Source organism: Liolophura sinensis, chromosome 8 (genome assembly GCF_032854445.1).
Source record: "Liolophura sinensis isolate JHLJ2023 chromosome 8, CUHK_Ljap_v2, whole genome shotgun sequence".
NCBI classification, from domain to species: Eukaryota; Metazoa; Mollusca; class Polyplacophora; order Chitonida; family Chitonidae; genus Liolophura; species Liolophura sinensis.
Genome location: NC_088302.1, coordinates 52,098,988 through 52,116,744, shown reverse-complemented (window position 1 = coordinate 52,116,744; position 17,757 = coordinate 52,098,988). Strand labels below are relative to the sequence as shown.

The 17,757-nt window shown below is 37.1% G+C and overlaps 2 protein-coding genes across 3 annotated transcripts; both read left to right on the top strand.

Annotated features, from left to right (window-relative positions):
• Nucleotides 1-863: 863 nt before the first annotated feature.
• Nucleotides 864-7,797, top strand: LOC135472540 (post-GPI attachment to proteins factor 2-like). The gene is made up of 5 exons (XM_064752090.1): nucleotides 864-1,040; nucleotides 3,741-3,996; nucleotides 4,349-4,458; nucleotides 5,661-5,769; nucleotides 7,358-7,797. The coding sequence occupies exons 1-5, from the start codon at nucleotides 879-881 to the stop codon at nucleotides 7,489-7,491; spliced, it is 771 nt and encodes a 256-aa protein (XP_064608160.1). The 5' UTR covers nucleotides 864-878; the 3' UTR covers nucleotides 7,492-7,797.
• Nucleotides 7,798-11,557: 3,760 nt separating this feature from the next.
• LOC135472541 (post-GPI attachment to proteins factor 2-like) lies at nucleotides 11,558-17,323 on the top strand. 2 transcript variants are annotated; one of them, XM_064752091.1, is made up of 5 exons: nucleotides 11,558-11,951; nucleotides 13,774-14,029; nucleotides 14,418-14,527; nucleotides 14,942-15,050; nucleotides 17,168-17,323. In XM_064752091.1, exons 1-5 carry the CDS (start codon nucleotides 11,805-11,807, stop codon nucleotides 17,302-17,304), a joined length of 759 nt encoding a protein of 252 aa, XP_064608161.1. In that variant the 5' UTR covers nucleotides 11,558-11,804; the 3' UTR covers nucleotides 17,305-17,323. The 2 variants fall into 2 exon arrangements, with proteins under 2 accessions (XP_064608161.1, XP_064608162.1); XM_064752092.1 differs by lacking the exon at nucleotides 17,168-17,323 and adding an exon at nucleotides 15,479-17,137.
• The last annotated feature ends 434 nt before the right edge of the window (nucleotides 17,324-17,757 follow it).

Sequence of the window (17,757 nt, the reverse complement as noted above, 5' to 3'; positions counted from 1 at the left end):
AGAAATATCACCCTCAATATGACCTACACAAGCAGTAACTGTGTCCCCTATGTATATATATGCCCCCTAACCGATTCCCGGCCTTTTGTGTTTTGCTGGATAGTTTCTACCTGTTGTCACAAGGCAGTTAAGGAACCGAGAAATGTTGAAGCTTGCAGCTCGTGGATCTCATGGGTTGCAGTACAGTGAATATTAGTATCTGGAGAGGGAAACAGTGACATCGACTGAGCGTCCATGCAGTGTCTCTAAACGAGCACACCTCTCGTCAGCCTCGACTGTTGTCTTCAACCTCCCATACCTCCCCATATATATATATATATATATATATATATATATATATATATATATATATATATATATATATATCACCGTCAATATGACCTACACAAGCAGTTTTATATATATATAGGCTATACATATATATCAGAAATTTCGGCTTATACTCCACCACGGCTGCTTTGGCAGCTATAATGCTTTTTGTGTTTTGTTGTAAGTGAACCTAGTTAAATTTATTTTTAAATGCAGATTTTATACTACGTAAGATAACCTAACTTACTAGAAATATTGTGTATATATATATTTAGTGTGATATACAGGCGTAGGCCGGGAGGTCTCGTTTTCGAAAAGCAGACGACTTCATGTTTCCAGGCTATAAAATCGGGAGAGAAATGGCACAAATCGTTCAGAATCGTGCATATCTTGGTATCTGTCGTGTGTTTGCCCACATAACACATCCTAATAACCCGCATTTCGTCTTCCGTCGTGTCGTATTGGTCACCTGCTGTGCGAGGCAGAAAGCTTGGAGACGGTTCATGATTGATCGCGCCTGCGCACTCACTTGAACCGTACTGAAATCATCAGCCGATCTGGGTGAAAATATGGGCTGTAATGATATAAGAAAACGGGAAAATGTTTATTTTCACATTCCATGGCAATATATCCTCGCTGTTGTCATATCACTGCCACTGTGCGGATTTTTATTGTGTGTATTGTTGTCGCTCGCGTTTCATTTCGAGGGCACCACACGAACCCATTGTAAGGTACGGATGGTATCAGATTTTCGGGTTATCCGGCATGTTATCGAAACAAATGAGGATAGGCCTAATTCCACTGAAAAACCGCTTAGCTTGTAAAACCTGCCTGAACTCGCGTCTACACTATGAGAACACTTGAATTACATGTACAGCTATATGTAGCTGTCGCTCAGTTGATCATTATGGGGACATACTGCGAGTTGTGATAACTCATTGACACGCGCCGAACCTGAGTAGGAGTACAGTCAACAACAACAACTAGGGTTACTCAATATAACATTAATAATACGGATGTTTGTCTGATAGTGCTTTGTGACAAGACCTCGATGTAAGCACCTTTAGAATTTCAATGATCCATAAAATAATATATCAGCGGACAGGAGGGTGGGAGTAGATCTAAATTCATTGTAGCAGGCCTATATGGTCCAGTGGCCAAGCTAACAACATTGTCCTACTTTCAATGTAAAAGCTTTCATTCAGTGAGTTCTGCATGAAAGGATAGAGTAGACTTTGTAGGAAAACCTCTACACAGGTTGGGGGGAGGGGTTGTAAGGTTTTGGGGATATTGGTGGTGTGTGCTGGGTATTGCCAAAAACTTGATTTGTTGCCATCGTAGACACGTATATGTATCACTCGACAAGCCCAGCCAGCTTTATGCAGCATTTTTGAAATTTAAGCAGAAATTTAAGTACACCTATCTATCTTTTTCAGTTCAGCAATAAATCTAGCTCAGATGTGAATGTATTAGGGACATCACTTTGCCAGTCAATCATGACGATATGAGAGGAAAAATATTCCCATCTTAGTATCGGTATATGTGCCATACTCTACTTAATCGCCATACTCAAGAATTTTTCACTTACGTGATAACAGTGAATTTTATGAATGGTGAAAACTGGAGTGCCCGGAGAAAACCACCGATTTTTGGCAAGTCACTGACAACTGTCCAACATGTGATTTGTACATCATATGAAATATAAGTGGTCATGGACCTTTAGATTGAGCAAGTGGCCATGTGAGTGTCCTTCACTGCTTATTGTCCCCAAGACCTTCAAGTAGTCAGAGCGGGGAAGTCTATAAATTTCACACACGAACCTTTAACTATCCCCACTCTCCTGTTTGGTTTGATGTCGTCGTATCTGGGCAGTAAATGCGGTAACTGCTCTATGTGACATCTATAAGCTGCTGTAAACTTACATTTATTCTTTACGTTTACTTTGCCTATATATCATACAAGATATATTTTTGGAAAGTTTGCATTGTAAAATAGTATAAATATATCCAATTCTTGTAGACCATACCAGTACTTCTAAATCATGTCTCAAGTTGCCTTGTGACACTGAGGAGGATCATGAATTCATTCTGGGAATTATAGTACTGCATTTTGCCCTAAAAAATTGCCCTACTAAATGGATATGAAGTCCAATAAAGGTCCGAGAATATTACTAGTGCAGCTGAAACTTCCATTTTATTCGGTAAGGTATCACCTTACCTTGAAGGGAAACTGTGAAACACATTCCTATTATCAACAGAACTTTCCGAGTCAAGCTAAATGAGAAACTTATTCCTGGGCAAAATTTTAGGTTAGGTACAGTATATTCACCCTAGTACATCCTTGTAGTATATATGGAACTCACTCACTTAAGCCTGAAGTATTAACATTGGTGTTTATTTACCATAAATGATTTAATGTTGATGACTTATGTTTTTTTTCCTTGATTTTGGAATTTGTTAGTGAGCTAAGAACGGTGTTATAAGGGTCGTTTAGCAGGCTATGACGATATGCGATTGGAAAATTGTTGCAGGAAGTGGTATTTTACTTACTTGCTTTGGTCAAGATATTAGGTCATTAAGTCATAGTGGGTAGTCAGGGCTTAACTGAAATGTTTAGGGTGTAAATAAACATTATAAAATGATAACAGTGACATGAAAATATTTATGCGATATGAAAATGAGGTCATTTGCTGTCTATCATCAGTGATACAGCTCACTGTTCACCCTCAATGGTCTGTAAGTGTCAGACCTCTGCCATACCATACATTCATTTATTTTCTTGATTTTATTTTTGACAATAGATATTTTATGTTACCTTAAGTTAACTTTCCACCTGGGTTTATTTTAATTAATATTTCAAAATTCATTGTTAAAGAATAAATGTGAGAAAAGTCAATATCTGCCTGGAAAGATTGACAAATTTCTGGCCATTTCTAGATCTGTGAATCAACACAAAATGATTTCCTTCTTTTTAGCAGACTTCACTGACTGCATAAATGCTACGAATATAAAGTGCTGCATACCCTGAATACTTTTATGTTTTGAGACATAAAAGCCTTAAGTTTACCTAAATGACATCAATTTTACTCATGACTGATTGGCTCATGCCTTATTTTGAGAGTTCTGTTATTTTGGAAAGATGTTTTGAGCTTCATTTTGAACGTAGATCGATATCCTACTGAAAAAAATGTAAGCTCTAGTGCAAAACTGATATTTCATGGCATTTATTGTCCAACAAAACTGCACTTTTCTGGGGCTAAATTTTTGATAATTAAACATAATACTTACAAAAAGAACAGTGTTATCATAATCTTTCTCTGTGTACTAAAGGTGTTCAGAATTTATTTTCTGATGTAATTTTATAGATGTTGTATTCATTTTTACTTGAATCTGTATAAAATTTGTAATATTGGTGCATTTGTCTCTTACCAGGTTCCAAATTACCTGCCGTCAATCAGTGCTGCCATAGGGGACTTTAGGCCAGAGGTGTACATATGGAGGATTTGTATAGCTTTGCACTGTGCTCCACGCTTCATGTTTGCAGTGATCTATTACAACTTCCACACATCTTATCATGTCCGAAAGTTCACCTTGTTCAAAGTTCTGGCCGCGGCAGCAAGCTCTCTTCATGTTGTTGAAAACTTTTCATTGGTTGGACTGACCTACATTTCATCATCAGAAAATTATGGTCAGTAAATGCATTCATAGCATTCATGTGCTAAGGGTATAAAAGTTTTGAAACCTAGCCTTTGTTGCATTTGTGTTTGTAGAACGTTACAAATGTAACAGTTTTATACATGTTGCCAAAATGCACATATACCTAGGTCCTGGTATACATTGTGTTTTCAGCAAGACTTGCATGTTGAAAAGTTTTTAAAAAGCATGAACATTCAGTGTAGAATATTTGTATTAAATAACTGAATATCCAGCCATATTTAGGTTAAAATAATTCAAGGAATTATACCTGTAGGTGTTATTCTGTGTCCGTATGTTAATTTCAGGTTAATGTTTAACGATTTTGTGTATTTTTTCCTTTTCAGATTTGCATGAAAACTGCTTCATTTTGTTCATGGTTTGTTCGCTGGTGTACATGCTCTTGACATGCATCTTGTTCCAGTGGGAAAAGACAGAATTCAGCATGTCTGCTACAGTAAGTATATGCTTTTATCTTTTGCATGTACTATTTTATAATAATATTAGTGGATTATATTTGTGTTTTAAGATTTTAATTGGAATTGGAATGGAATAGTCTTACCTCATAGTGAAATTTCAGTCCATGTTTGCCGACTTTTGACATCATAGGTTATATAGACCTAGGTCTAACATGAGTTAGCAGTCGTTTGCTCCGAGAGGGGCAGAAGTATTTTGTGAGTGAAATGAAGTAATTGTTAGAAGCCTACTCAAAGCAAAACCAATACATGCACATTCTGTTAGTTATACTTTATCAAATGAGATTCCTGTAGTATTTTGAATCATTTGTTAGTGGCATTTCAGGGGATGCTCCATGCCTTAGACATCCCATAGGCCTAAGACAGGCCACAGGCCTAAGCTATACAATAGGCATAAGGTTTCACATAAGCCTAAGACACTCCAGAAGCCTGAGAAATTACATAGGCCTAAGACATGTCATAGGCCTAAGATCCCATATGCCTAACACCTCATAGGTATAAGACATGCCGTAAACCTAAGACATGTCAGAGGCCTGAAATCCCAAATGCCCGACATCCAATATGCCAAAGAAACGCGCTAAGTCAAAGACATCATAAAGGCCTAAAACATACCATAGGTCTAAGACAGCCCATAGATCTAAGGTATCACATAGGCCTAAGACATACCATTGGCCTGAGACATGTGATAAGCTTGGCTTGAGTTGCTTTATTACATCTAACTAAAAGATACAATGGTGTCTAGAATGAAAAGGTGAGGTGTTACCTGACATTTGTAGAACATTTGTTTGCTCAACCTTAGGCTTGACCACCATCACATAAGCATGCATTCATGAGCACACTTCTATAACACGAATCAGTCACCCTAGGTGACTAGGTGAAGCATCGTGTTACGTTATGAAAGAATAACAATGATGAAGGTGTATGTCACATTTATATCTGCATCGCATCTTAACAATGAGTGCTCTCATGTGTGTTCATTAATAGTGCGTTGTGTTAAGGTGTTCTTTTACTGGCATGTCTTTGGAAGTAGATTTGTTCGCTTGTTAAAATCAAGCTGACCTATCAATACTCTGAGGAGCAATTCTTTTCTTCATTTGTGATTTTGGTCAATTCTTTGTATGTGATACTATTTAATACAATTGTTGTATAGTTATACACAGTTTTTCGTTTTCTTTTGGAACAGGTTTTAAGATCATTAAAGTACAAGAGGCTGCTGTTCGTGACAAACCTTGGCAGTTTTTTGTTGGCAGTGTATTTTTTCTTCCGTCACAGTCAATACTGTGAACCAGGGGGTAAGTGTGATGGGTTAATAGATTGCCAGTTTCCTTAGGGTGGTTTGTTGTGTTAAGATTTTATTGGTAATTTCTCAATGATTTTCCCACCATATTTAACTGCTGCCTAACTGAAACATCAAACTAAATATTCACCAGATGTACATACACCAGGTGGCAAGTACGGTAGTTGTCCTATACTGTCTGGTGTCTTCGACATGATATTGCAGTGGCGGCAGCACTTTGGCAGCATGGATTTGACCTGCTACAAGTTTCAAAGTTAAGGTGCCACGAGACGTTGGGTATAAAGAGTTTGGAGACAAAACTGACCAAAAATTTAGAAGACTAAAAGTCTGTGCGATGGGTTTAGGAGTCAGGGCCCCAATCTCAGCCGCCACATGCAGCTGTACGTCTTTGGTGAAATTTTTTTCACTATGTTAAAGGCTTTGTAAAAGAGCCTTATCTGAGCGAAAGATAAAAAAGAATGTCAAAATTCTTAATATAATTTTGAATGCTTTCTGATTTCAAGTTATTTATGAAAGGAAAAAGATAATCTGTAGACCTATTGTAGCCAAAGCTGTGTATTTAGCCAGATGCATATAGAGATAAATAAGAGTCAGTCATATCGGCACTTATTCTGTTTGAAGAAGGAATAATCATTTTCATCTAACCATTAATATGTCGCACAGAAACTAAATCTCACACCCAGATTATGCTGTATACTGCTATGCAAAATGGCGACAATAAATCATGCATTTTCATATTTCAAAGCTTCTAGAGTATCATAATAGACAAATTGCGCTCTATAACTAGGTGCCACTGGGCGATATGAATGTGATAAAGGAAGAGAGGTTTGATATCAGATTATTCCGCATTATGCTCAAAACATAGGCTCCACCGATAGATAGGCTATTCCATGCAGATAAGAACCTTTAATGTGTATTGTTACAAATTTCTTCACTGCTTTTGGGGACCCCTCTGAGCCCCTTCCGCTTTAGATCCACCCCTGATATGATGAGTAAGAGTGGTACTTGTTGGTGCCACTCTTGGTGCTCAGGCACTGAGAGGTTAGAGCAAGGAAAGAGAACTGGTTGCCCTAGTGTCAGTATAATGTGACTAGGTGGGGTGTCATGGTTAGCGTCTTGGGCATGACAATTCAGTGGAGACAGTATTGGCTCGCCCTGCCAATTGTCTCCTCACAATTACTCCTCATTGTCATTTGACTAAAAAGTTATTAAGTATGAGACAAAACACCAAGCATACATACAAATACATACAAAACAACTTTGTACATGCAAAAAAATGTGGGTACTAGGGTGTTAGAGCTGTTTAAGACAGCACATGTATAGGCACTTAACTTGTGCATGTGAGGTTTAAATTGGGAACATCCAGGAAGTGTACTTCAAGGTTTTATGTCACTTGGAAGTGATGTTTTGTATTAACTTATTTGTTATTCACATAATATTTTGAGATCTTTTGTCTGTGAAAGTAACGCCTGTAAAACAAAGTAGATGCAATTAAAAAAAAGCAAGTGCTGGATTTCTGTGATCTTGAATACTATTTTTTAAATGTTTTATTTTTATTTTTTTCCTGGCATTATATGTTGCAGTGTATACAATATTCTCCTTCCTTGAGTATATCACCGTGACTACGAATATTTTATTCCATGGAACCATTGTTCTTGATTTGGAGGGTTATGCCCTAGTTGTCGGACCAGTGGAGAAATTCAAGTCCAAGAGCTGATGCTGAAAACAGGAGTTCTCCTTTGTGTTCAATCTGTGTTAATTCTTTGAACAGCTGATTTTTAAGCCCTTAAAGTGAAAGACTGCATCTGACTAATGTTTATATCCATTGAAAGACTACCGTTCTTAAATATTCTTATAGATTTTTTTCAACCCAGTAGAAATTCAGTGAAACTTCGTCTTGACACAGCTTCAGCAGGTCTCCATTATCGACAACAAGGTGACGTCATGGTTACTCACTGCTTAGGCTGTGCAATCTGATAGAAACGTTTTTGATTGGATAAAATTCTCTAGGTGTCTCCCTCAATTCACACCAGCCATTTGTGCAGTATTGTCATTTTGTTCTACATGTTATTCGAAATTTAAAATCTCATTAAAATAATACAGTATGATACTGTTTAAAAAGCTGGGGATCCTGCTTTTGATTGAAATATAATTTAGCCAGGTGCTGTCTTGTCCTTTAAAATTTTTCAAAAGCCAGTTAACTGGCTATACTGTGAACCTTGGTATTGATTGTTACTGTTTTACAAAGTTCAAAGTTGCATAGTGTTCAGAAATAAGATTCTGTAAGGGTTTTGCTGACACATATACAGATGATAAAAATAATAAATTAAGCACCGTTGACTGCTTGCCCTGTAAAAGAAGCTCTCTGTGTGCAAGGGCACTGTTCCATTTCTGCTAAACGATTGATTGATTAATTTTTATTTATTGATTCTGATATAACATACTTTTGCTGCTACGTGATCCATATAATTTTGTACAAAACACATTGATACCTTAGGTACTGGTTATATATTGAAGGGAAAATACTGCTGGTTATGAATATCTCCTGATGTCAATTAAACCCAAAGTTTGCAAGACCTGATTGAAAGACAGTGTTTGTGGAAAGCTTTTAAGAAAGTGTTTAGTTCTGCAGAAATGTTGACATAATCTTTCTGGACAATCATTTAAACATCCAATGCAAGGTAAATTCTTTTTCAAAACTGGGGTCATTTGGTTTCACATTTGCAAGTTTTCCTAGACATTGGAATTCATGCTGGAATAATCAGGTATAAGTAAGCAATTTAAGATCAAATAACATTGTCTAGAGCAAAAATCTGAGCATCATCCTCCATGCATAACTCTCAGCACCATCCTCCATGTGTAACTCTGACCACCATCCTCCAACCATAAATCTGACCACCATCCTCCATCTATAAATCTGACTTCCATCCTCCATCCATAAATCTGACCACCATCCTCCATCTATAATTCTGACTTCCATCCTCCATCCATAAATCTGACCACCATCCTCCATCTATAAATCTGACCACCATCCTTCATCCTTAAATATGACTACCATCCTCCATCCATAAATCTGACCACCATCCTCCATCTATAAATCTGACTTCCATCCTCCATCCATAAATCTGACCACCATCCTCCATCTATAATTCTGACTTCCATCCTCCATCCATAAATCTGACCACCATCCTCCATCTATAATTCTGACTTCCATCCTCCATCCATAAATCTGACCACCATCCTCCATCTATAAATCTGACCACCATCCTTCATCCTTAAATATGACTACCATCCTCCATCTATAAATCTGACTTCCATCCTCCATCCATAAATCTGACCACCATCCTCCATCTATAATTCTGACTTCCATCCTCCATCCATAAATCTGACCACCATCCTCCATCTATAAATCTGACCACCATCCTTCATCCATAAATCTGACTACCATCCTCCATCCTTCATCCATAAATCTGACTACCATCCTCCATCCATAACTCTGAGCACCATCCTCCATGCATAACTCTTAGCACCATTTTTCATCCATAAATCTGAGCACCATCCTCCAGCCAGAAATCTGACCATCATCCTCCAACCACCAGCTTTTAACATATGAAATATTTAAAACCAAATTTTTGTATATTTGCATTTGGCCTAACCATTTTTTTTAAATAATTTTATTGTTCATGATATCCATGAAATTGTTCATTATATTGATGTTTTCATGATAGTTGCGGATAAGTTACTAGTTGATGGATTAAGATAGCTGTTTATGGTGCCTACTCTACAAGGTTCCATACATTTATTGTTGTTTCTTATTCCATTGTGGGGGCCTCCGTGGCTCTGTTGGTTAACACGCCAGCGCAGCGTAATGACCCAGGAGCCTTTCACCAATGCGGCTGCTGTGAGTTCTCCAGCCGTACTTGGGAAGGTCAGTGAGCAACCTACGGATGGTCGTGGGTTCCCCCGGGCTGTGCCTGGTTTCCACCCACCATGAATCTGGACGCCGTTGTATAAGTGAAATATTCTTGAGTATGGCGTAAAACACCAATCAAATAAATAAATAAACAAATATTGTGATCTGTAATTGTCTTAATTCAATCGTGGCATTCCATGACTATACCCAAGGAAGAAATATTTTGTTAAAAATTTAGAAGTATGATACTTTCAAAGAATTTTATATATGTATGTAGATATATATATTTTTCTTATCAGCCTGAAGTAGTTTAACTACAGTAGTTGTTAATTGCAAGTAGACATAATGCATTTATGTTATTGTACTTTTATATAATGTCAGATTAGTATATATTGTATATTTTTACATGTGGTGTTAGTGGAGAGTAAACAGCCTTGTTCTGGATTGCACTGTTTCCATTATGTATATAATTCTTGTTGTTACATTGTCTCAAAGTATGTACATGTTTTCTCTCTCTCTCTCTCTCTCTCTCTCTATATATATATATATATATATACAGTACAAGTACAGTACAGTTCTGAAAAAATTTAAAGGGAAGAATAATAAATTTAGAAATAATTATTAATTCATTAAACATTTGTATGAAGTTGCTATAACATTGGGATGAGCATTTTTGGGACAGTCCACGATTCAGACTTTTAGACTTGAAAGTGTGGTTGAGGCCATGCAGATTTTCAGGTATCACAAACATTGACTTAAGTTATGCAGAATTTGTCAAATAGCATGTGATTGCTGAGGGTTGCAGCGCTTGAACATGGATCATACAGGCCACTCATTGACATGTAGGTTTAGGGCATTGCAGAAATCACAATCATGCAAACTTTAAACTACTACCTCGCTTGTCTTTTTAATTGAAACATTTAATTGATTTCAAAGTGATACATAGATCTTGTCTCTCTTAGTATATACAGTTATGTAAATGTTGTTCAGGTGTGTTAATACGCGGCGCAATGACCCATGAGCATCTCCCCAATGTGGCTGCTGCGAGTTTGTCCGACTCTCTCCACCTGCTGGACACCTCGTGTAACTGGAATATTACTGAGCATGGCATTAAACACCAATCAAGTAAATTAATAAGTATAACCTGTTATCATTATTATATTGTTAAGGGTACATGTATTTATATAGTTTGTTGTCTTCCAAATGTATGTTCATAGAAGGTTGTTTTAAAAGTCTGTTGTCTTTCAAGTTATGTAACAGGAAAACCTTTTTTTGGCTTATATATTCAGATATACACATTTTATCTCGCCTGTATGAAGTATGGAGATTTATTTTGAGAGGGGGGAAACTGGTGGTGTCGGTGTTGCTGGCCGGTAAAGCATTTTTAAACATTTTTTACAAATATTTTGTCCATGCATCTCCTCCCAAACCACTGGTTTCTATGTATTTAGAAAGTTGATTTGATAAGCATTTCAAGAAAACATGTTCTTTTTATTACATTTAAATAAATTTCTGTTTTAAAAAAGAAACATGAAATTGAACTCCTGTTATTTTGTATATTGACTGCTCAGGGAGGCTTCATTATGGTTGAGATGTCAGCATTGTTTAGTGGAAGCTGTGTTTCATCCAATGCAGTCATTCTAAACAAGAAATGGTTTTGTGGCATTTATCTGGGTGATTATTTTTAAGGAAGTACCCAGTTACTTATCAGCCAAGTGGCTATATTGTGGAAATACATGGATCCGTGTACTGTTGGCCTGAGGGTAGCCTATCAAGACATGCTATACAAACTTGTTACCGGTACGTGTATTATAGTAAGAGCAACTGGGATAGCCTAAATGTTGCTCTCACTGTGTAAGGAATCGTGGTGACAGTAAATGGTACATGGTGCTCCTTTGTGGCCATTTTCTTAGTCCTGTATTCATGGAAGACGACTATATCGTCTTCTATTAATATAGTGTGTATATCTCTACATCGCCTGTGTGCAAATAATCAGGGTCGATAACTTGCCTAGAATTCATATTCTCCGCTTGGGGGCGCTGCTCTTATTAGCTAGCAGACAGCCACAAGGAAAGCAAACAAGTGCAGTCGGCGCGGCAACCCGGAGTTTTACTGCCATGGGGAAGGCACAGGGACTATATTTAAGTGTATCATGGAGAAAGTTTGCAATTTTAGTTCTATCTCTGCCTCTTTTTGGATTTTTTGTTTGTGTCATATGGTCCATTCTCTTCAATTTTGAAGGCACCACCGCAACTCATTGCAAGGTAGGCGAGCAAGCTTCATCCTTCATCTTCATGCACCGTTGTGCGGTTTCAGCTTAGGCCTACTTCGTAACCAAGTAACTTCGTCCCACTTTACTTCGTACCGTTATTGATATATACTATTTATTAATATAGAAGTCCATATTTACCGAAGGTAACTACAAGCGTAGTTAACAATATATTGCATATTGACATTGGCATGCTATTTTAATAAAATGTCTCAAAACAATAAAAAAATTTTGTATTGTTTTAGTGACACTTATCATGCATGGCCTACTGGGTAAAGCTAATCCGATTCGGTACGCCTGAAACTAATGTCGATCCAGGCACTCCAGTAATAGGGCAGTGAGTATCCACCGAAAACTGCCATAGATTGCCTGCTATTGTTTTTCTCTTTTCACTGGTGTATAATTTGTCAAGACTGAACCAGTCTTTGCTGAGTTGGCATATGTCGTGAAACACACCGAGCGAGATGCCCCACACTAAATGACAAATGACAACTCTATATTTATATAATGAATGTTCCCTTACTGTTAGAAAATGAATGACACTGACATCACCTTTAATGACACTGACATCACCTATCATTTCACACTACACCTCATCCTAGAAACCAAAGCTACTCTTGGGAAATAAAATGATACTGATATCACATGGAATGACATTGATATCACATGTCACTATACACTACACCAAATCCTAGCAAGCAGTGCTGTCATTGAGATATGGATGTCACACGATGGAATGACACTGATATCACATGGAATGACACTGAGATCACCTGTGATTCCGGGTCCTCCGTGGCTCAGTCGGTTGGCGCGCTAGCACAGCATAATGACCCAGGAGTCTCTCACCAATGCGGTCACTGTGAGTTCAAGTCCAGCTCATGCTGGCTTCCTCTCCGGCCGTATGTGGGAAGGTCTGTCAGCAACCTGTGGATGGTCGTGGGTTTCCCCCGGGCTGTGCCCGGTTTCCTCCCACCATAATGGTGGCCACCGTCGTATAAGTGAAATATTTTTGAGTACGGCGTAAAACACCAATCAGATAATAAATAAATAAATAACCTGTGATTCCACACTATAACAGGGGCCTCAGTGACTCAGTTGGTTAGCGCGCTAGCCTCTTACCAGTGCGATCACTGTGATTTCAAGTCCAGGTCATGCTGGCTTCCACAACAGCCGTAAGTGGGAAGGTCTGGCAGCATCCTGCAGATGGTCGTGCATTTTCCCCGGTCTCTGCTCGGTTTCCTTCCACCATGATGCTGGCCGCTGTCATATAAATGAAATATTCTTGAGTATGGCGTAAAACATCAATTAATTAAATCAATTAAAATCTGCACTACAACACACCACAGCAACAAATGCTACCCAAGGGATATGAACTGATATCACATGGAATAACACTGATATTGCCTGTCGTTCTATCATACACAAGACTAGGAACCAGTCCTACTTTTCAAATGCGGAATGACAGTAATATCACATGGAATGACACTGGTATCAGAGTGCCTTGCTGAATGGACGTACTGGAGTTTTAGTTCAATGATTAAATGTTGAGGCAGAAAAATATCAGAAATTGTTGAAAAAGTGGGTCAGATTTTCTGTATTTGATTATATCTTGAACAATAACGAGAGGAAAATAATGAAAATCACAGCAGCCAGAAATACTGATTTTAAGAGGACTGTTTTGGTGAGAAGGGTAGCCATGTCCCTTTGCTGATGCATGTATTATTGGGTACATCCTCTGGCTTAGACTGTATAAGAATATACTTGACTGTTATCGTTACTATGGTAATTGAAACTTTTCCTTCTGTTTTATTGTTCAGGTGGCAAATTATCTTCCGTCAGCAAGTGCAGCCATTGGTGGATATACCCCTCAGATATACATCTGGCGAATCTGCATAGCGTTACACTCAGCACCACGCTTAATTGTTCCAGTGATATATTACAACTTTCACACATCTGTATTCACTGCAAAACACTCACTATACCAGAGTTTTGCAGCATTGGCTGGTTTTCTTCATTTTGTGGAGAACTTATCATTAGTTGGATTAACCTACATTTCTTCAACGGAAAATCATGGTATTTATTGCAAGCCATAGTTACATGTATTGTTCACCACTTGTGGATGTAACAGTGATAGAACCATTTTAATACTGTTTATGTGCTTAACCTAATTTCCATTTAGCTTTACATTCGTTATGTACTTATTCCATGTCACATTTTGTGGTATGCTTATAGCTATTGAACCTGCTGATGATGGTGGTTTTGCCCCGGGCTTTGCCTGGTGTCCTCCCACCATATTGCTGACCAAAGCCGTGTGAATGAAATATTCTTGAATATGGCGTAAAACACCAATCAAATAAATCTAGCCATTGAAAATGGGATCAGAATCACTTAAATGGCCTGTATATCTGCAGTTATTGAGTTTCTGCACTGGTTTGTACTACCTTTCTTTTTTCTATTCCAGAGCTTCACAAAGATTGCTTCATAATCTTCATGATTTGTTCCCAATTGTACATGTTGCTCACTTGTGCATTGTTTAAATGGGGAAGATCAGGAAAACCTATGTCTCCAAAGGTAAATAAGAAACACATAGGTTCTGTTAAAATAATGTAAATATTACTGCATTTGATCTAAAATTTTGTGCTTGACAAATACAGCAGTTGTAGTAGAACACATTCTTTGGGAAGCTCTATACATATGTTGTGTAAAATAATAATGGACAAGTTATAACTTCATTGGAATATTTTTCTGATATTTTACAGTTGTGCTGAGGTGTCTTCAGCTTTGTCTCTTTTTAAACTATATTTGAATTTATCACCATACAAGGGAAACACTGAACATTTAGGTAAAGTATATGTACTGCATGTGATACCGGTCATGTAATCATATAAAGCAAGCACATAATGGATGTGCTCATGGAAGTCATTATATTTAACAGTTTAAATTGTATATAGTTAAATTGCGTTTATTGCTTAAATGTGTTGACAGGAGTCTAAGTCCTACTGGTGGAAGAAAGTCCTCTTTGGTATAAACATCTTCAGCATCGTCCTTGCAGCATATTTTTTCTACCGTCACAATACTTATTGTGAGCCTGGAGGTAGGTGCTTCCTACACGTGTTGAAAGAGCTTTGCTCATCAAATTTTCTTCACAATGTTTTGAAAATCCTGAATCTTGTGCTCAAATATTTACTTGTCCCAAACCCACTTGTTATGTTGTCTTCTTCAACAAAGGTGAACTTGAACATAAAAAATCAGTTTATCTTCTGTCTTTTTAAATCGGAATTACCCCACTGAAATTTGACAGCAAAGCTCTGAAATTGAATTTAAGGTACAGTCATTTCTCGGAAGCTTTATCATGCAGTAGGATATCATGCCTTGGTTTTAATGTTACAAGCATTACAAGGGAGAAACTTCCATTTCTTCTGTGATAAGATCACCACAATATGACTAAAGTATTACTGATAGGGCATTCAGCTATTATTATTCATTCTGCACTAAGATATTGATGTTTTGTATACATTTCAGTGTACACAGTTTTTTCCTTGTTGGAGTACATCGTTATCTTAACAAACTTAACTTTCCATGCAACTAGCATGGTTGATTTTGAAGGCTTATATCTTGAGTTTGGTCAGCCTGCTACTTCTAAACAACAGTGATGAAGCAGAAGTACAGCCACGGCTGCAGATTGTTACGTTAGTGTTGGTTTTCAACTGATCTGTGTAGGACTTTTACATTACTCAGTAATTGATGAATATTAACCAGACAGATTTATGTGTATGTTATTTCTGTACATATATATGACTTAGCGTGCTGAAGAGAGGTGTATATATTTTCAACAAGTTCACAGTCCCACTGAGTTTTTAAGCATAATATGTCTGAAAACAGAATTATTTTAGTAGAGACATTAAACCCCAAGCATACTTACATATTAGCACAAGTTTTATGGCCAGGCAAAAAACATTTCCAGGGCAAAATTTACATATGGCAATTGTAATTTTTTTCATTTTTGTTTATCTTCTATTTTTTCTTGTAACATTTATTGTTATCAGCTATTTTATGGTACAGCTATGTTTAAAAACCTGTTTAGACTTATTCATTACTTTTTCAGAAAGAGGTATTATTTCATGTTCATACATCATACGTTTACATTTATTCAGAAATTTTTATTGTTAAAACATATATATTCACTTTGTGAAGCACTTTTTTTCCTATGTCTCGCATTAAAAAGTACATGTATTTTCCTCTTCAGCCTCTTAAACATGTACTTTTCTCTTGCATATTGTGAGATAAGTTAAACTAAAAGGAGGGGTTGAGGGCAGGGATAATTTCACTCCTCACAAACAACAAGAGTTGCTGTTGTCCTAGTAAACCTTGCAGTTCTCAACAGTTCATGATACTGTGTACATTTCTACATATGTCATATTTTTCAGCTTTAGTATTCTGCAGAGTTTGTGGCTTGATTTTATTATGATGCTTGTGTTAAGCTTTTCCGTCCTTATCTTAAGGGTAAAAATTGGCTGAATAGCTCAGGGGAGAAATGTGGAGGGAGTAACTAAGCATTTTCATAGGCCCTACACGTGGCAAAATGCTATAAGTACTGACAGAAAATAAGCATAAATGAGCCTTGTAATTTCAAGATGGCGCTCCCTTCTACCTCCCCCTCAAAAAATAACTTTGACTTTCTTTTTATTTTCTGTACTAATCACTGAACCTCTACAATTAACAGTTAAGCTTCCTGAATCCATCAGTGTGAAGGCTCTGGGTACCTCTAGGTGCTTATTGCTTGATGAGCTATTTGAAGACTTTATTAATTTTTGACCTTACACGAATATTTATGACCTCTTTTACATGTGTATCAGATGAGATTTGTTTTGAGTAAGTTGGCTAGATATCATGTGAATTCCATACCGTTCTTCAGCAACTTTCTGCTGATGTTACATTTTAAGTACATTTTAAGTATGTTTCCCAATATGTGATAATATTAAAATTGTTTTTAAAGATTACATGTATTTTTAAACTCACACTGTAGTTAGATTGAATCTTCAGTGCTTAGAAAATGTTCTACACACGTCTGTTTAAAACATCAATGTGAAATATTCACTTTAGATCTGAATATATGTTTTCGGCGTTGTGGACATTATCTATTTTTTTGTGATAATAAAGTTGACTGAAAAATTAATTACTGTCTCATGTATTCATTCTGCTTTATTGCAGTGTACTCCTGGTTTGCACTTGCTGAATACACCATCATCAGCACAAATATTGGTTTCCACTCAACAACCATTTTGGATTTCTCAGATGTGGTGATAATTGCAGGCAGATTCAACACACATGACCATCTTCCTGTCTGAGAATTTCAATCCTTTGTGATGTTTATATTTCATTTTTATCATGTTTCATCATTTTTATCACACTTTGTAATAAAACCATAATACTTGTCAACAATCTTCAGTTTGTATGTTACCGGCTTATCAGAAATGATACAATGAGAGTTGTGCTTAAATAAGAATGGTCTAATTCTTCAGCCTTTTCAACCATCACTTCGACTAATGATCTGAAACATTTTCAGAGAAGTATGTGACCATGTTCTTGTGTTCATGGCATTATGCCTCATTGTAGCATTGTAACCATCCAACAATGTGTGAAAGCTGTCACTGTTGTCATGAGGGAAACTGTGTGGATAGCCAAACAAAACACCAGAGGCAGATCATGGCTGAGTGGTTAAGATGCATATCTTTCTATAGCTGTGATACACTAGATTTTGGTTCATTTCAAACTGTGGACAAGGAGTCTTTGATGTTCTC

Excerpts from the sequence above, each read along its gene's own strand:
- LOC135472541 (XM_064752091.1), top strand. The coding sequence starts at position 11,805 with ATGGGGAAGGCACAGGGACTATATTTAAGTGTATCATGGAGAAAGTTT. Across the intron at positions 14,030-14,417 it reads TTCTTCAACGGAAAATCATG|AGCTTCACAAAGATTGCTTC; the intron begins GTATTTATTGCA and ends TTTCTATTCCAG. Across the intron at positions 15,051-17,167 it reads TACTTATTGTGAGCCTGGAG|TGTACTCCTGGTTTGCACTT; the intron begins GTAGGTGCTTCC and ends GCTTTATTGCAG.
- LOC135472540 (XM_064752090.1), top strand. The coding sequence starts at position 879 with ATGGGCTGTAATGATATAAGAAAACGGGAAAATGTTTATTTTCACATT. Across the intron at positions 3,997-4,348 it reads TTCATCATCAGAAAATTATG|ATTTGCATGAAAACTGCTTC; the intron begins GTCAGTAAATGC and ends TTTCCTTTTCAG. Across the intron at positions 4,459-5,660 it reads AATTCAGCATGTCTGCTACA|GTTTTAAGATCATTAAAGTA; the intron begins GTAAGTATATGC and ends CTTTTGGAACAG.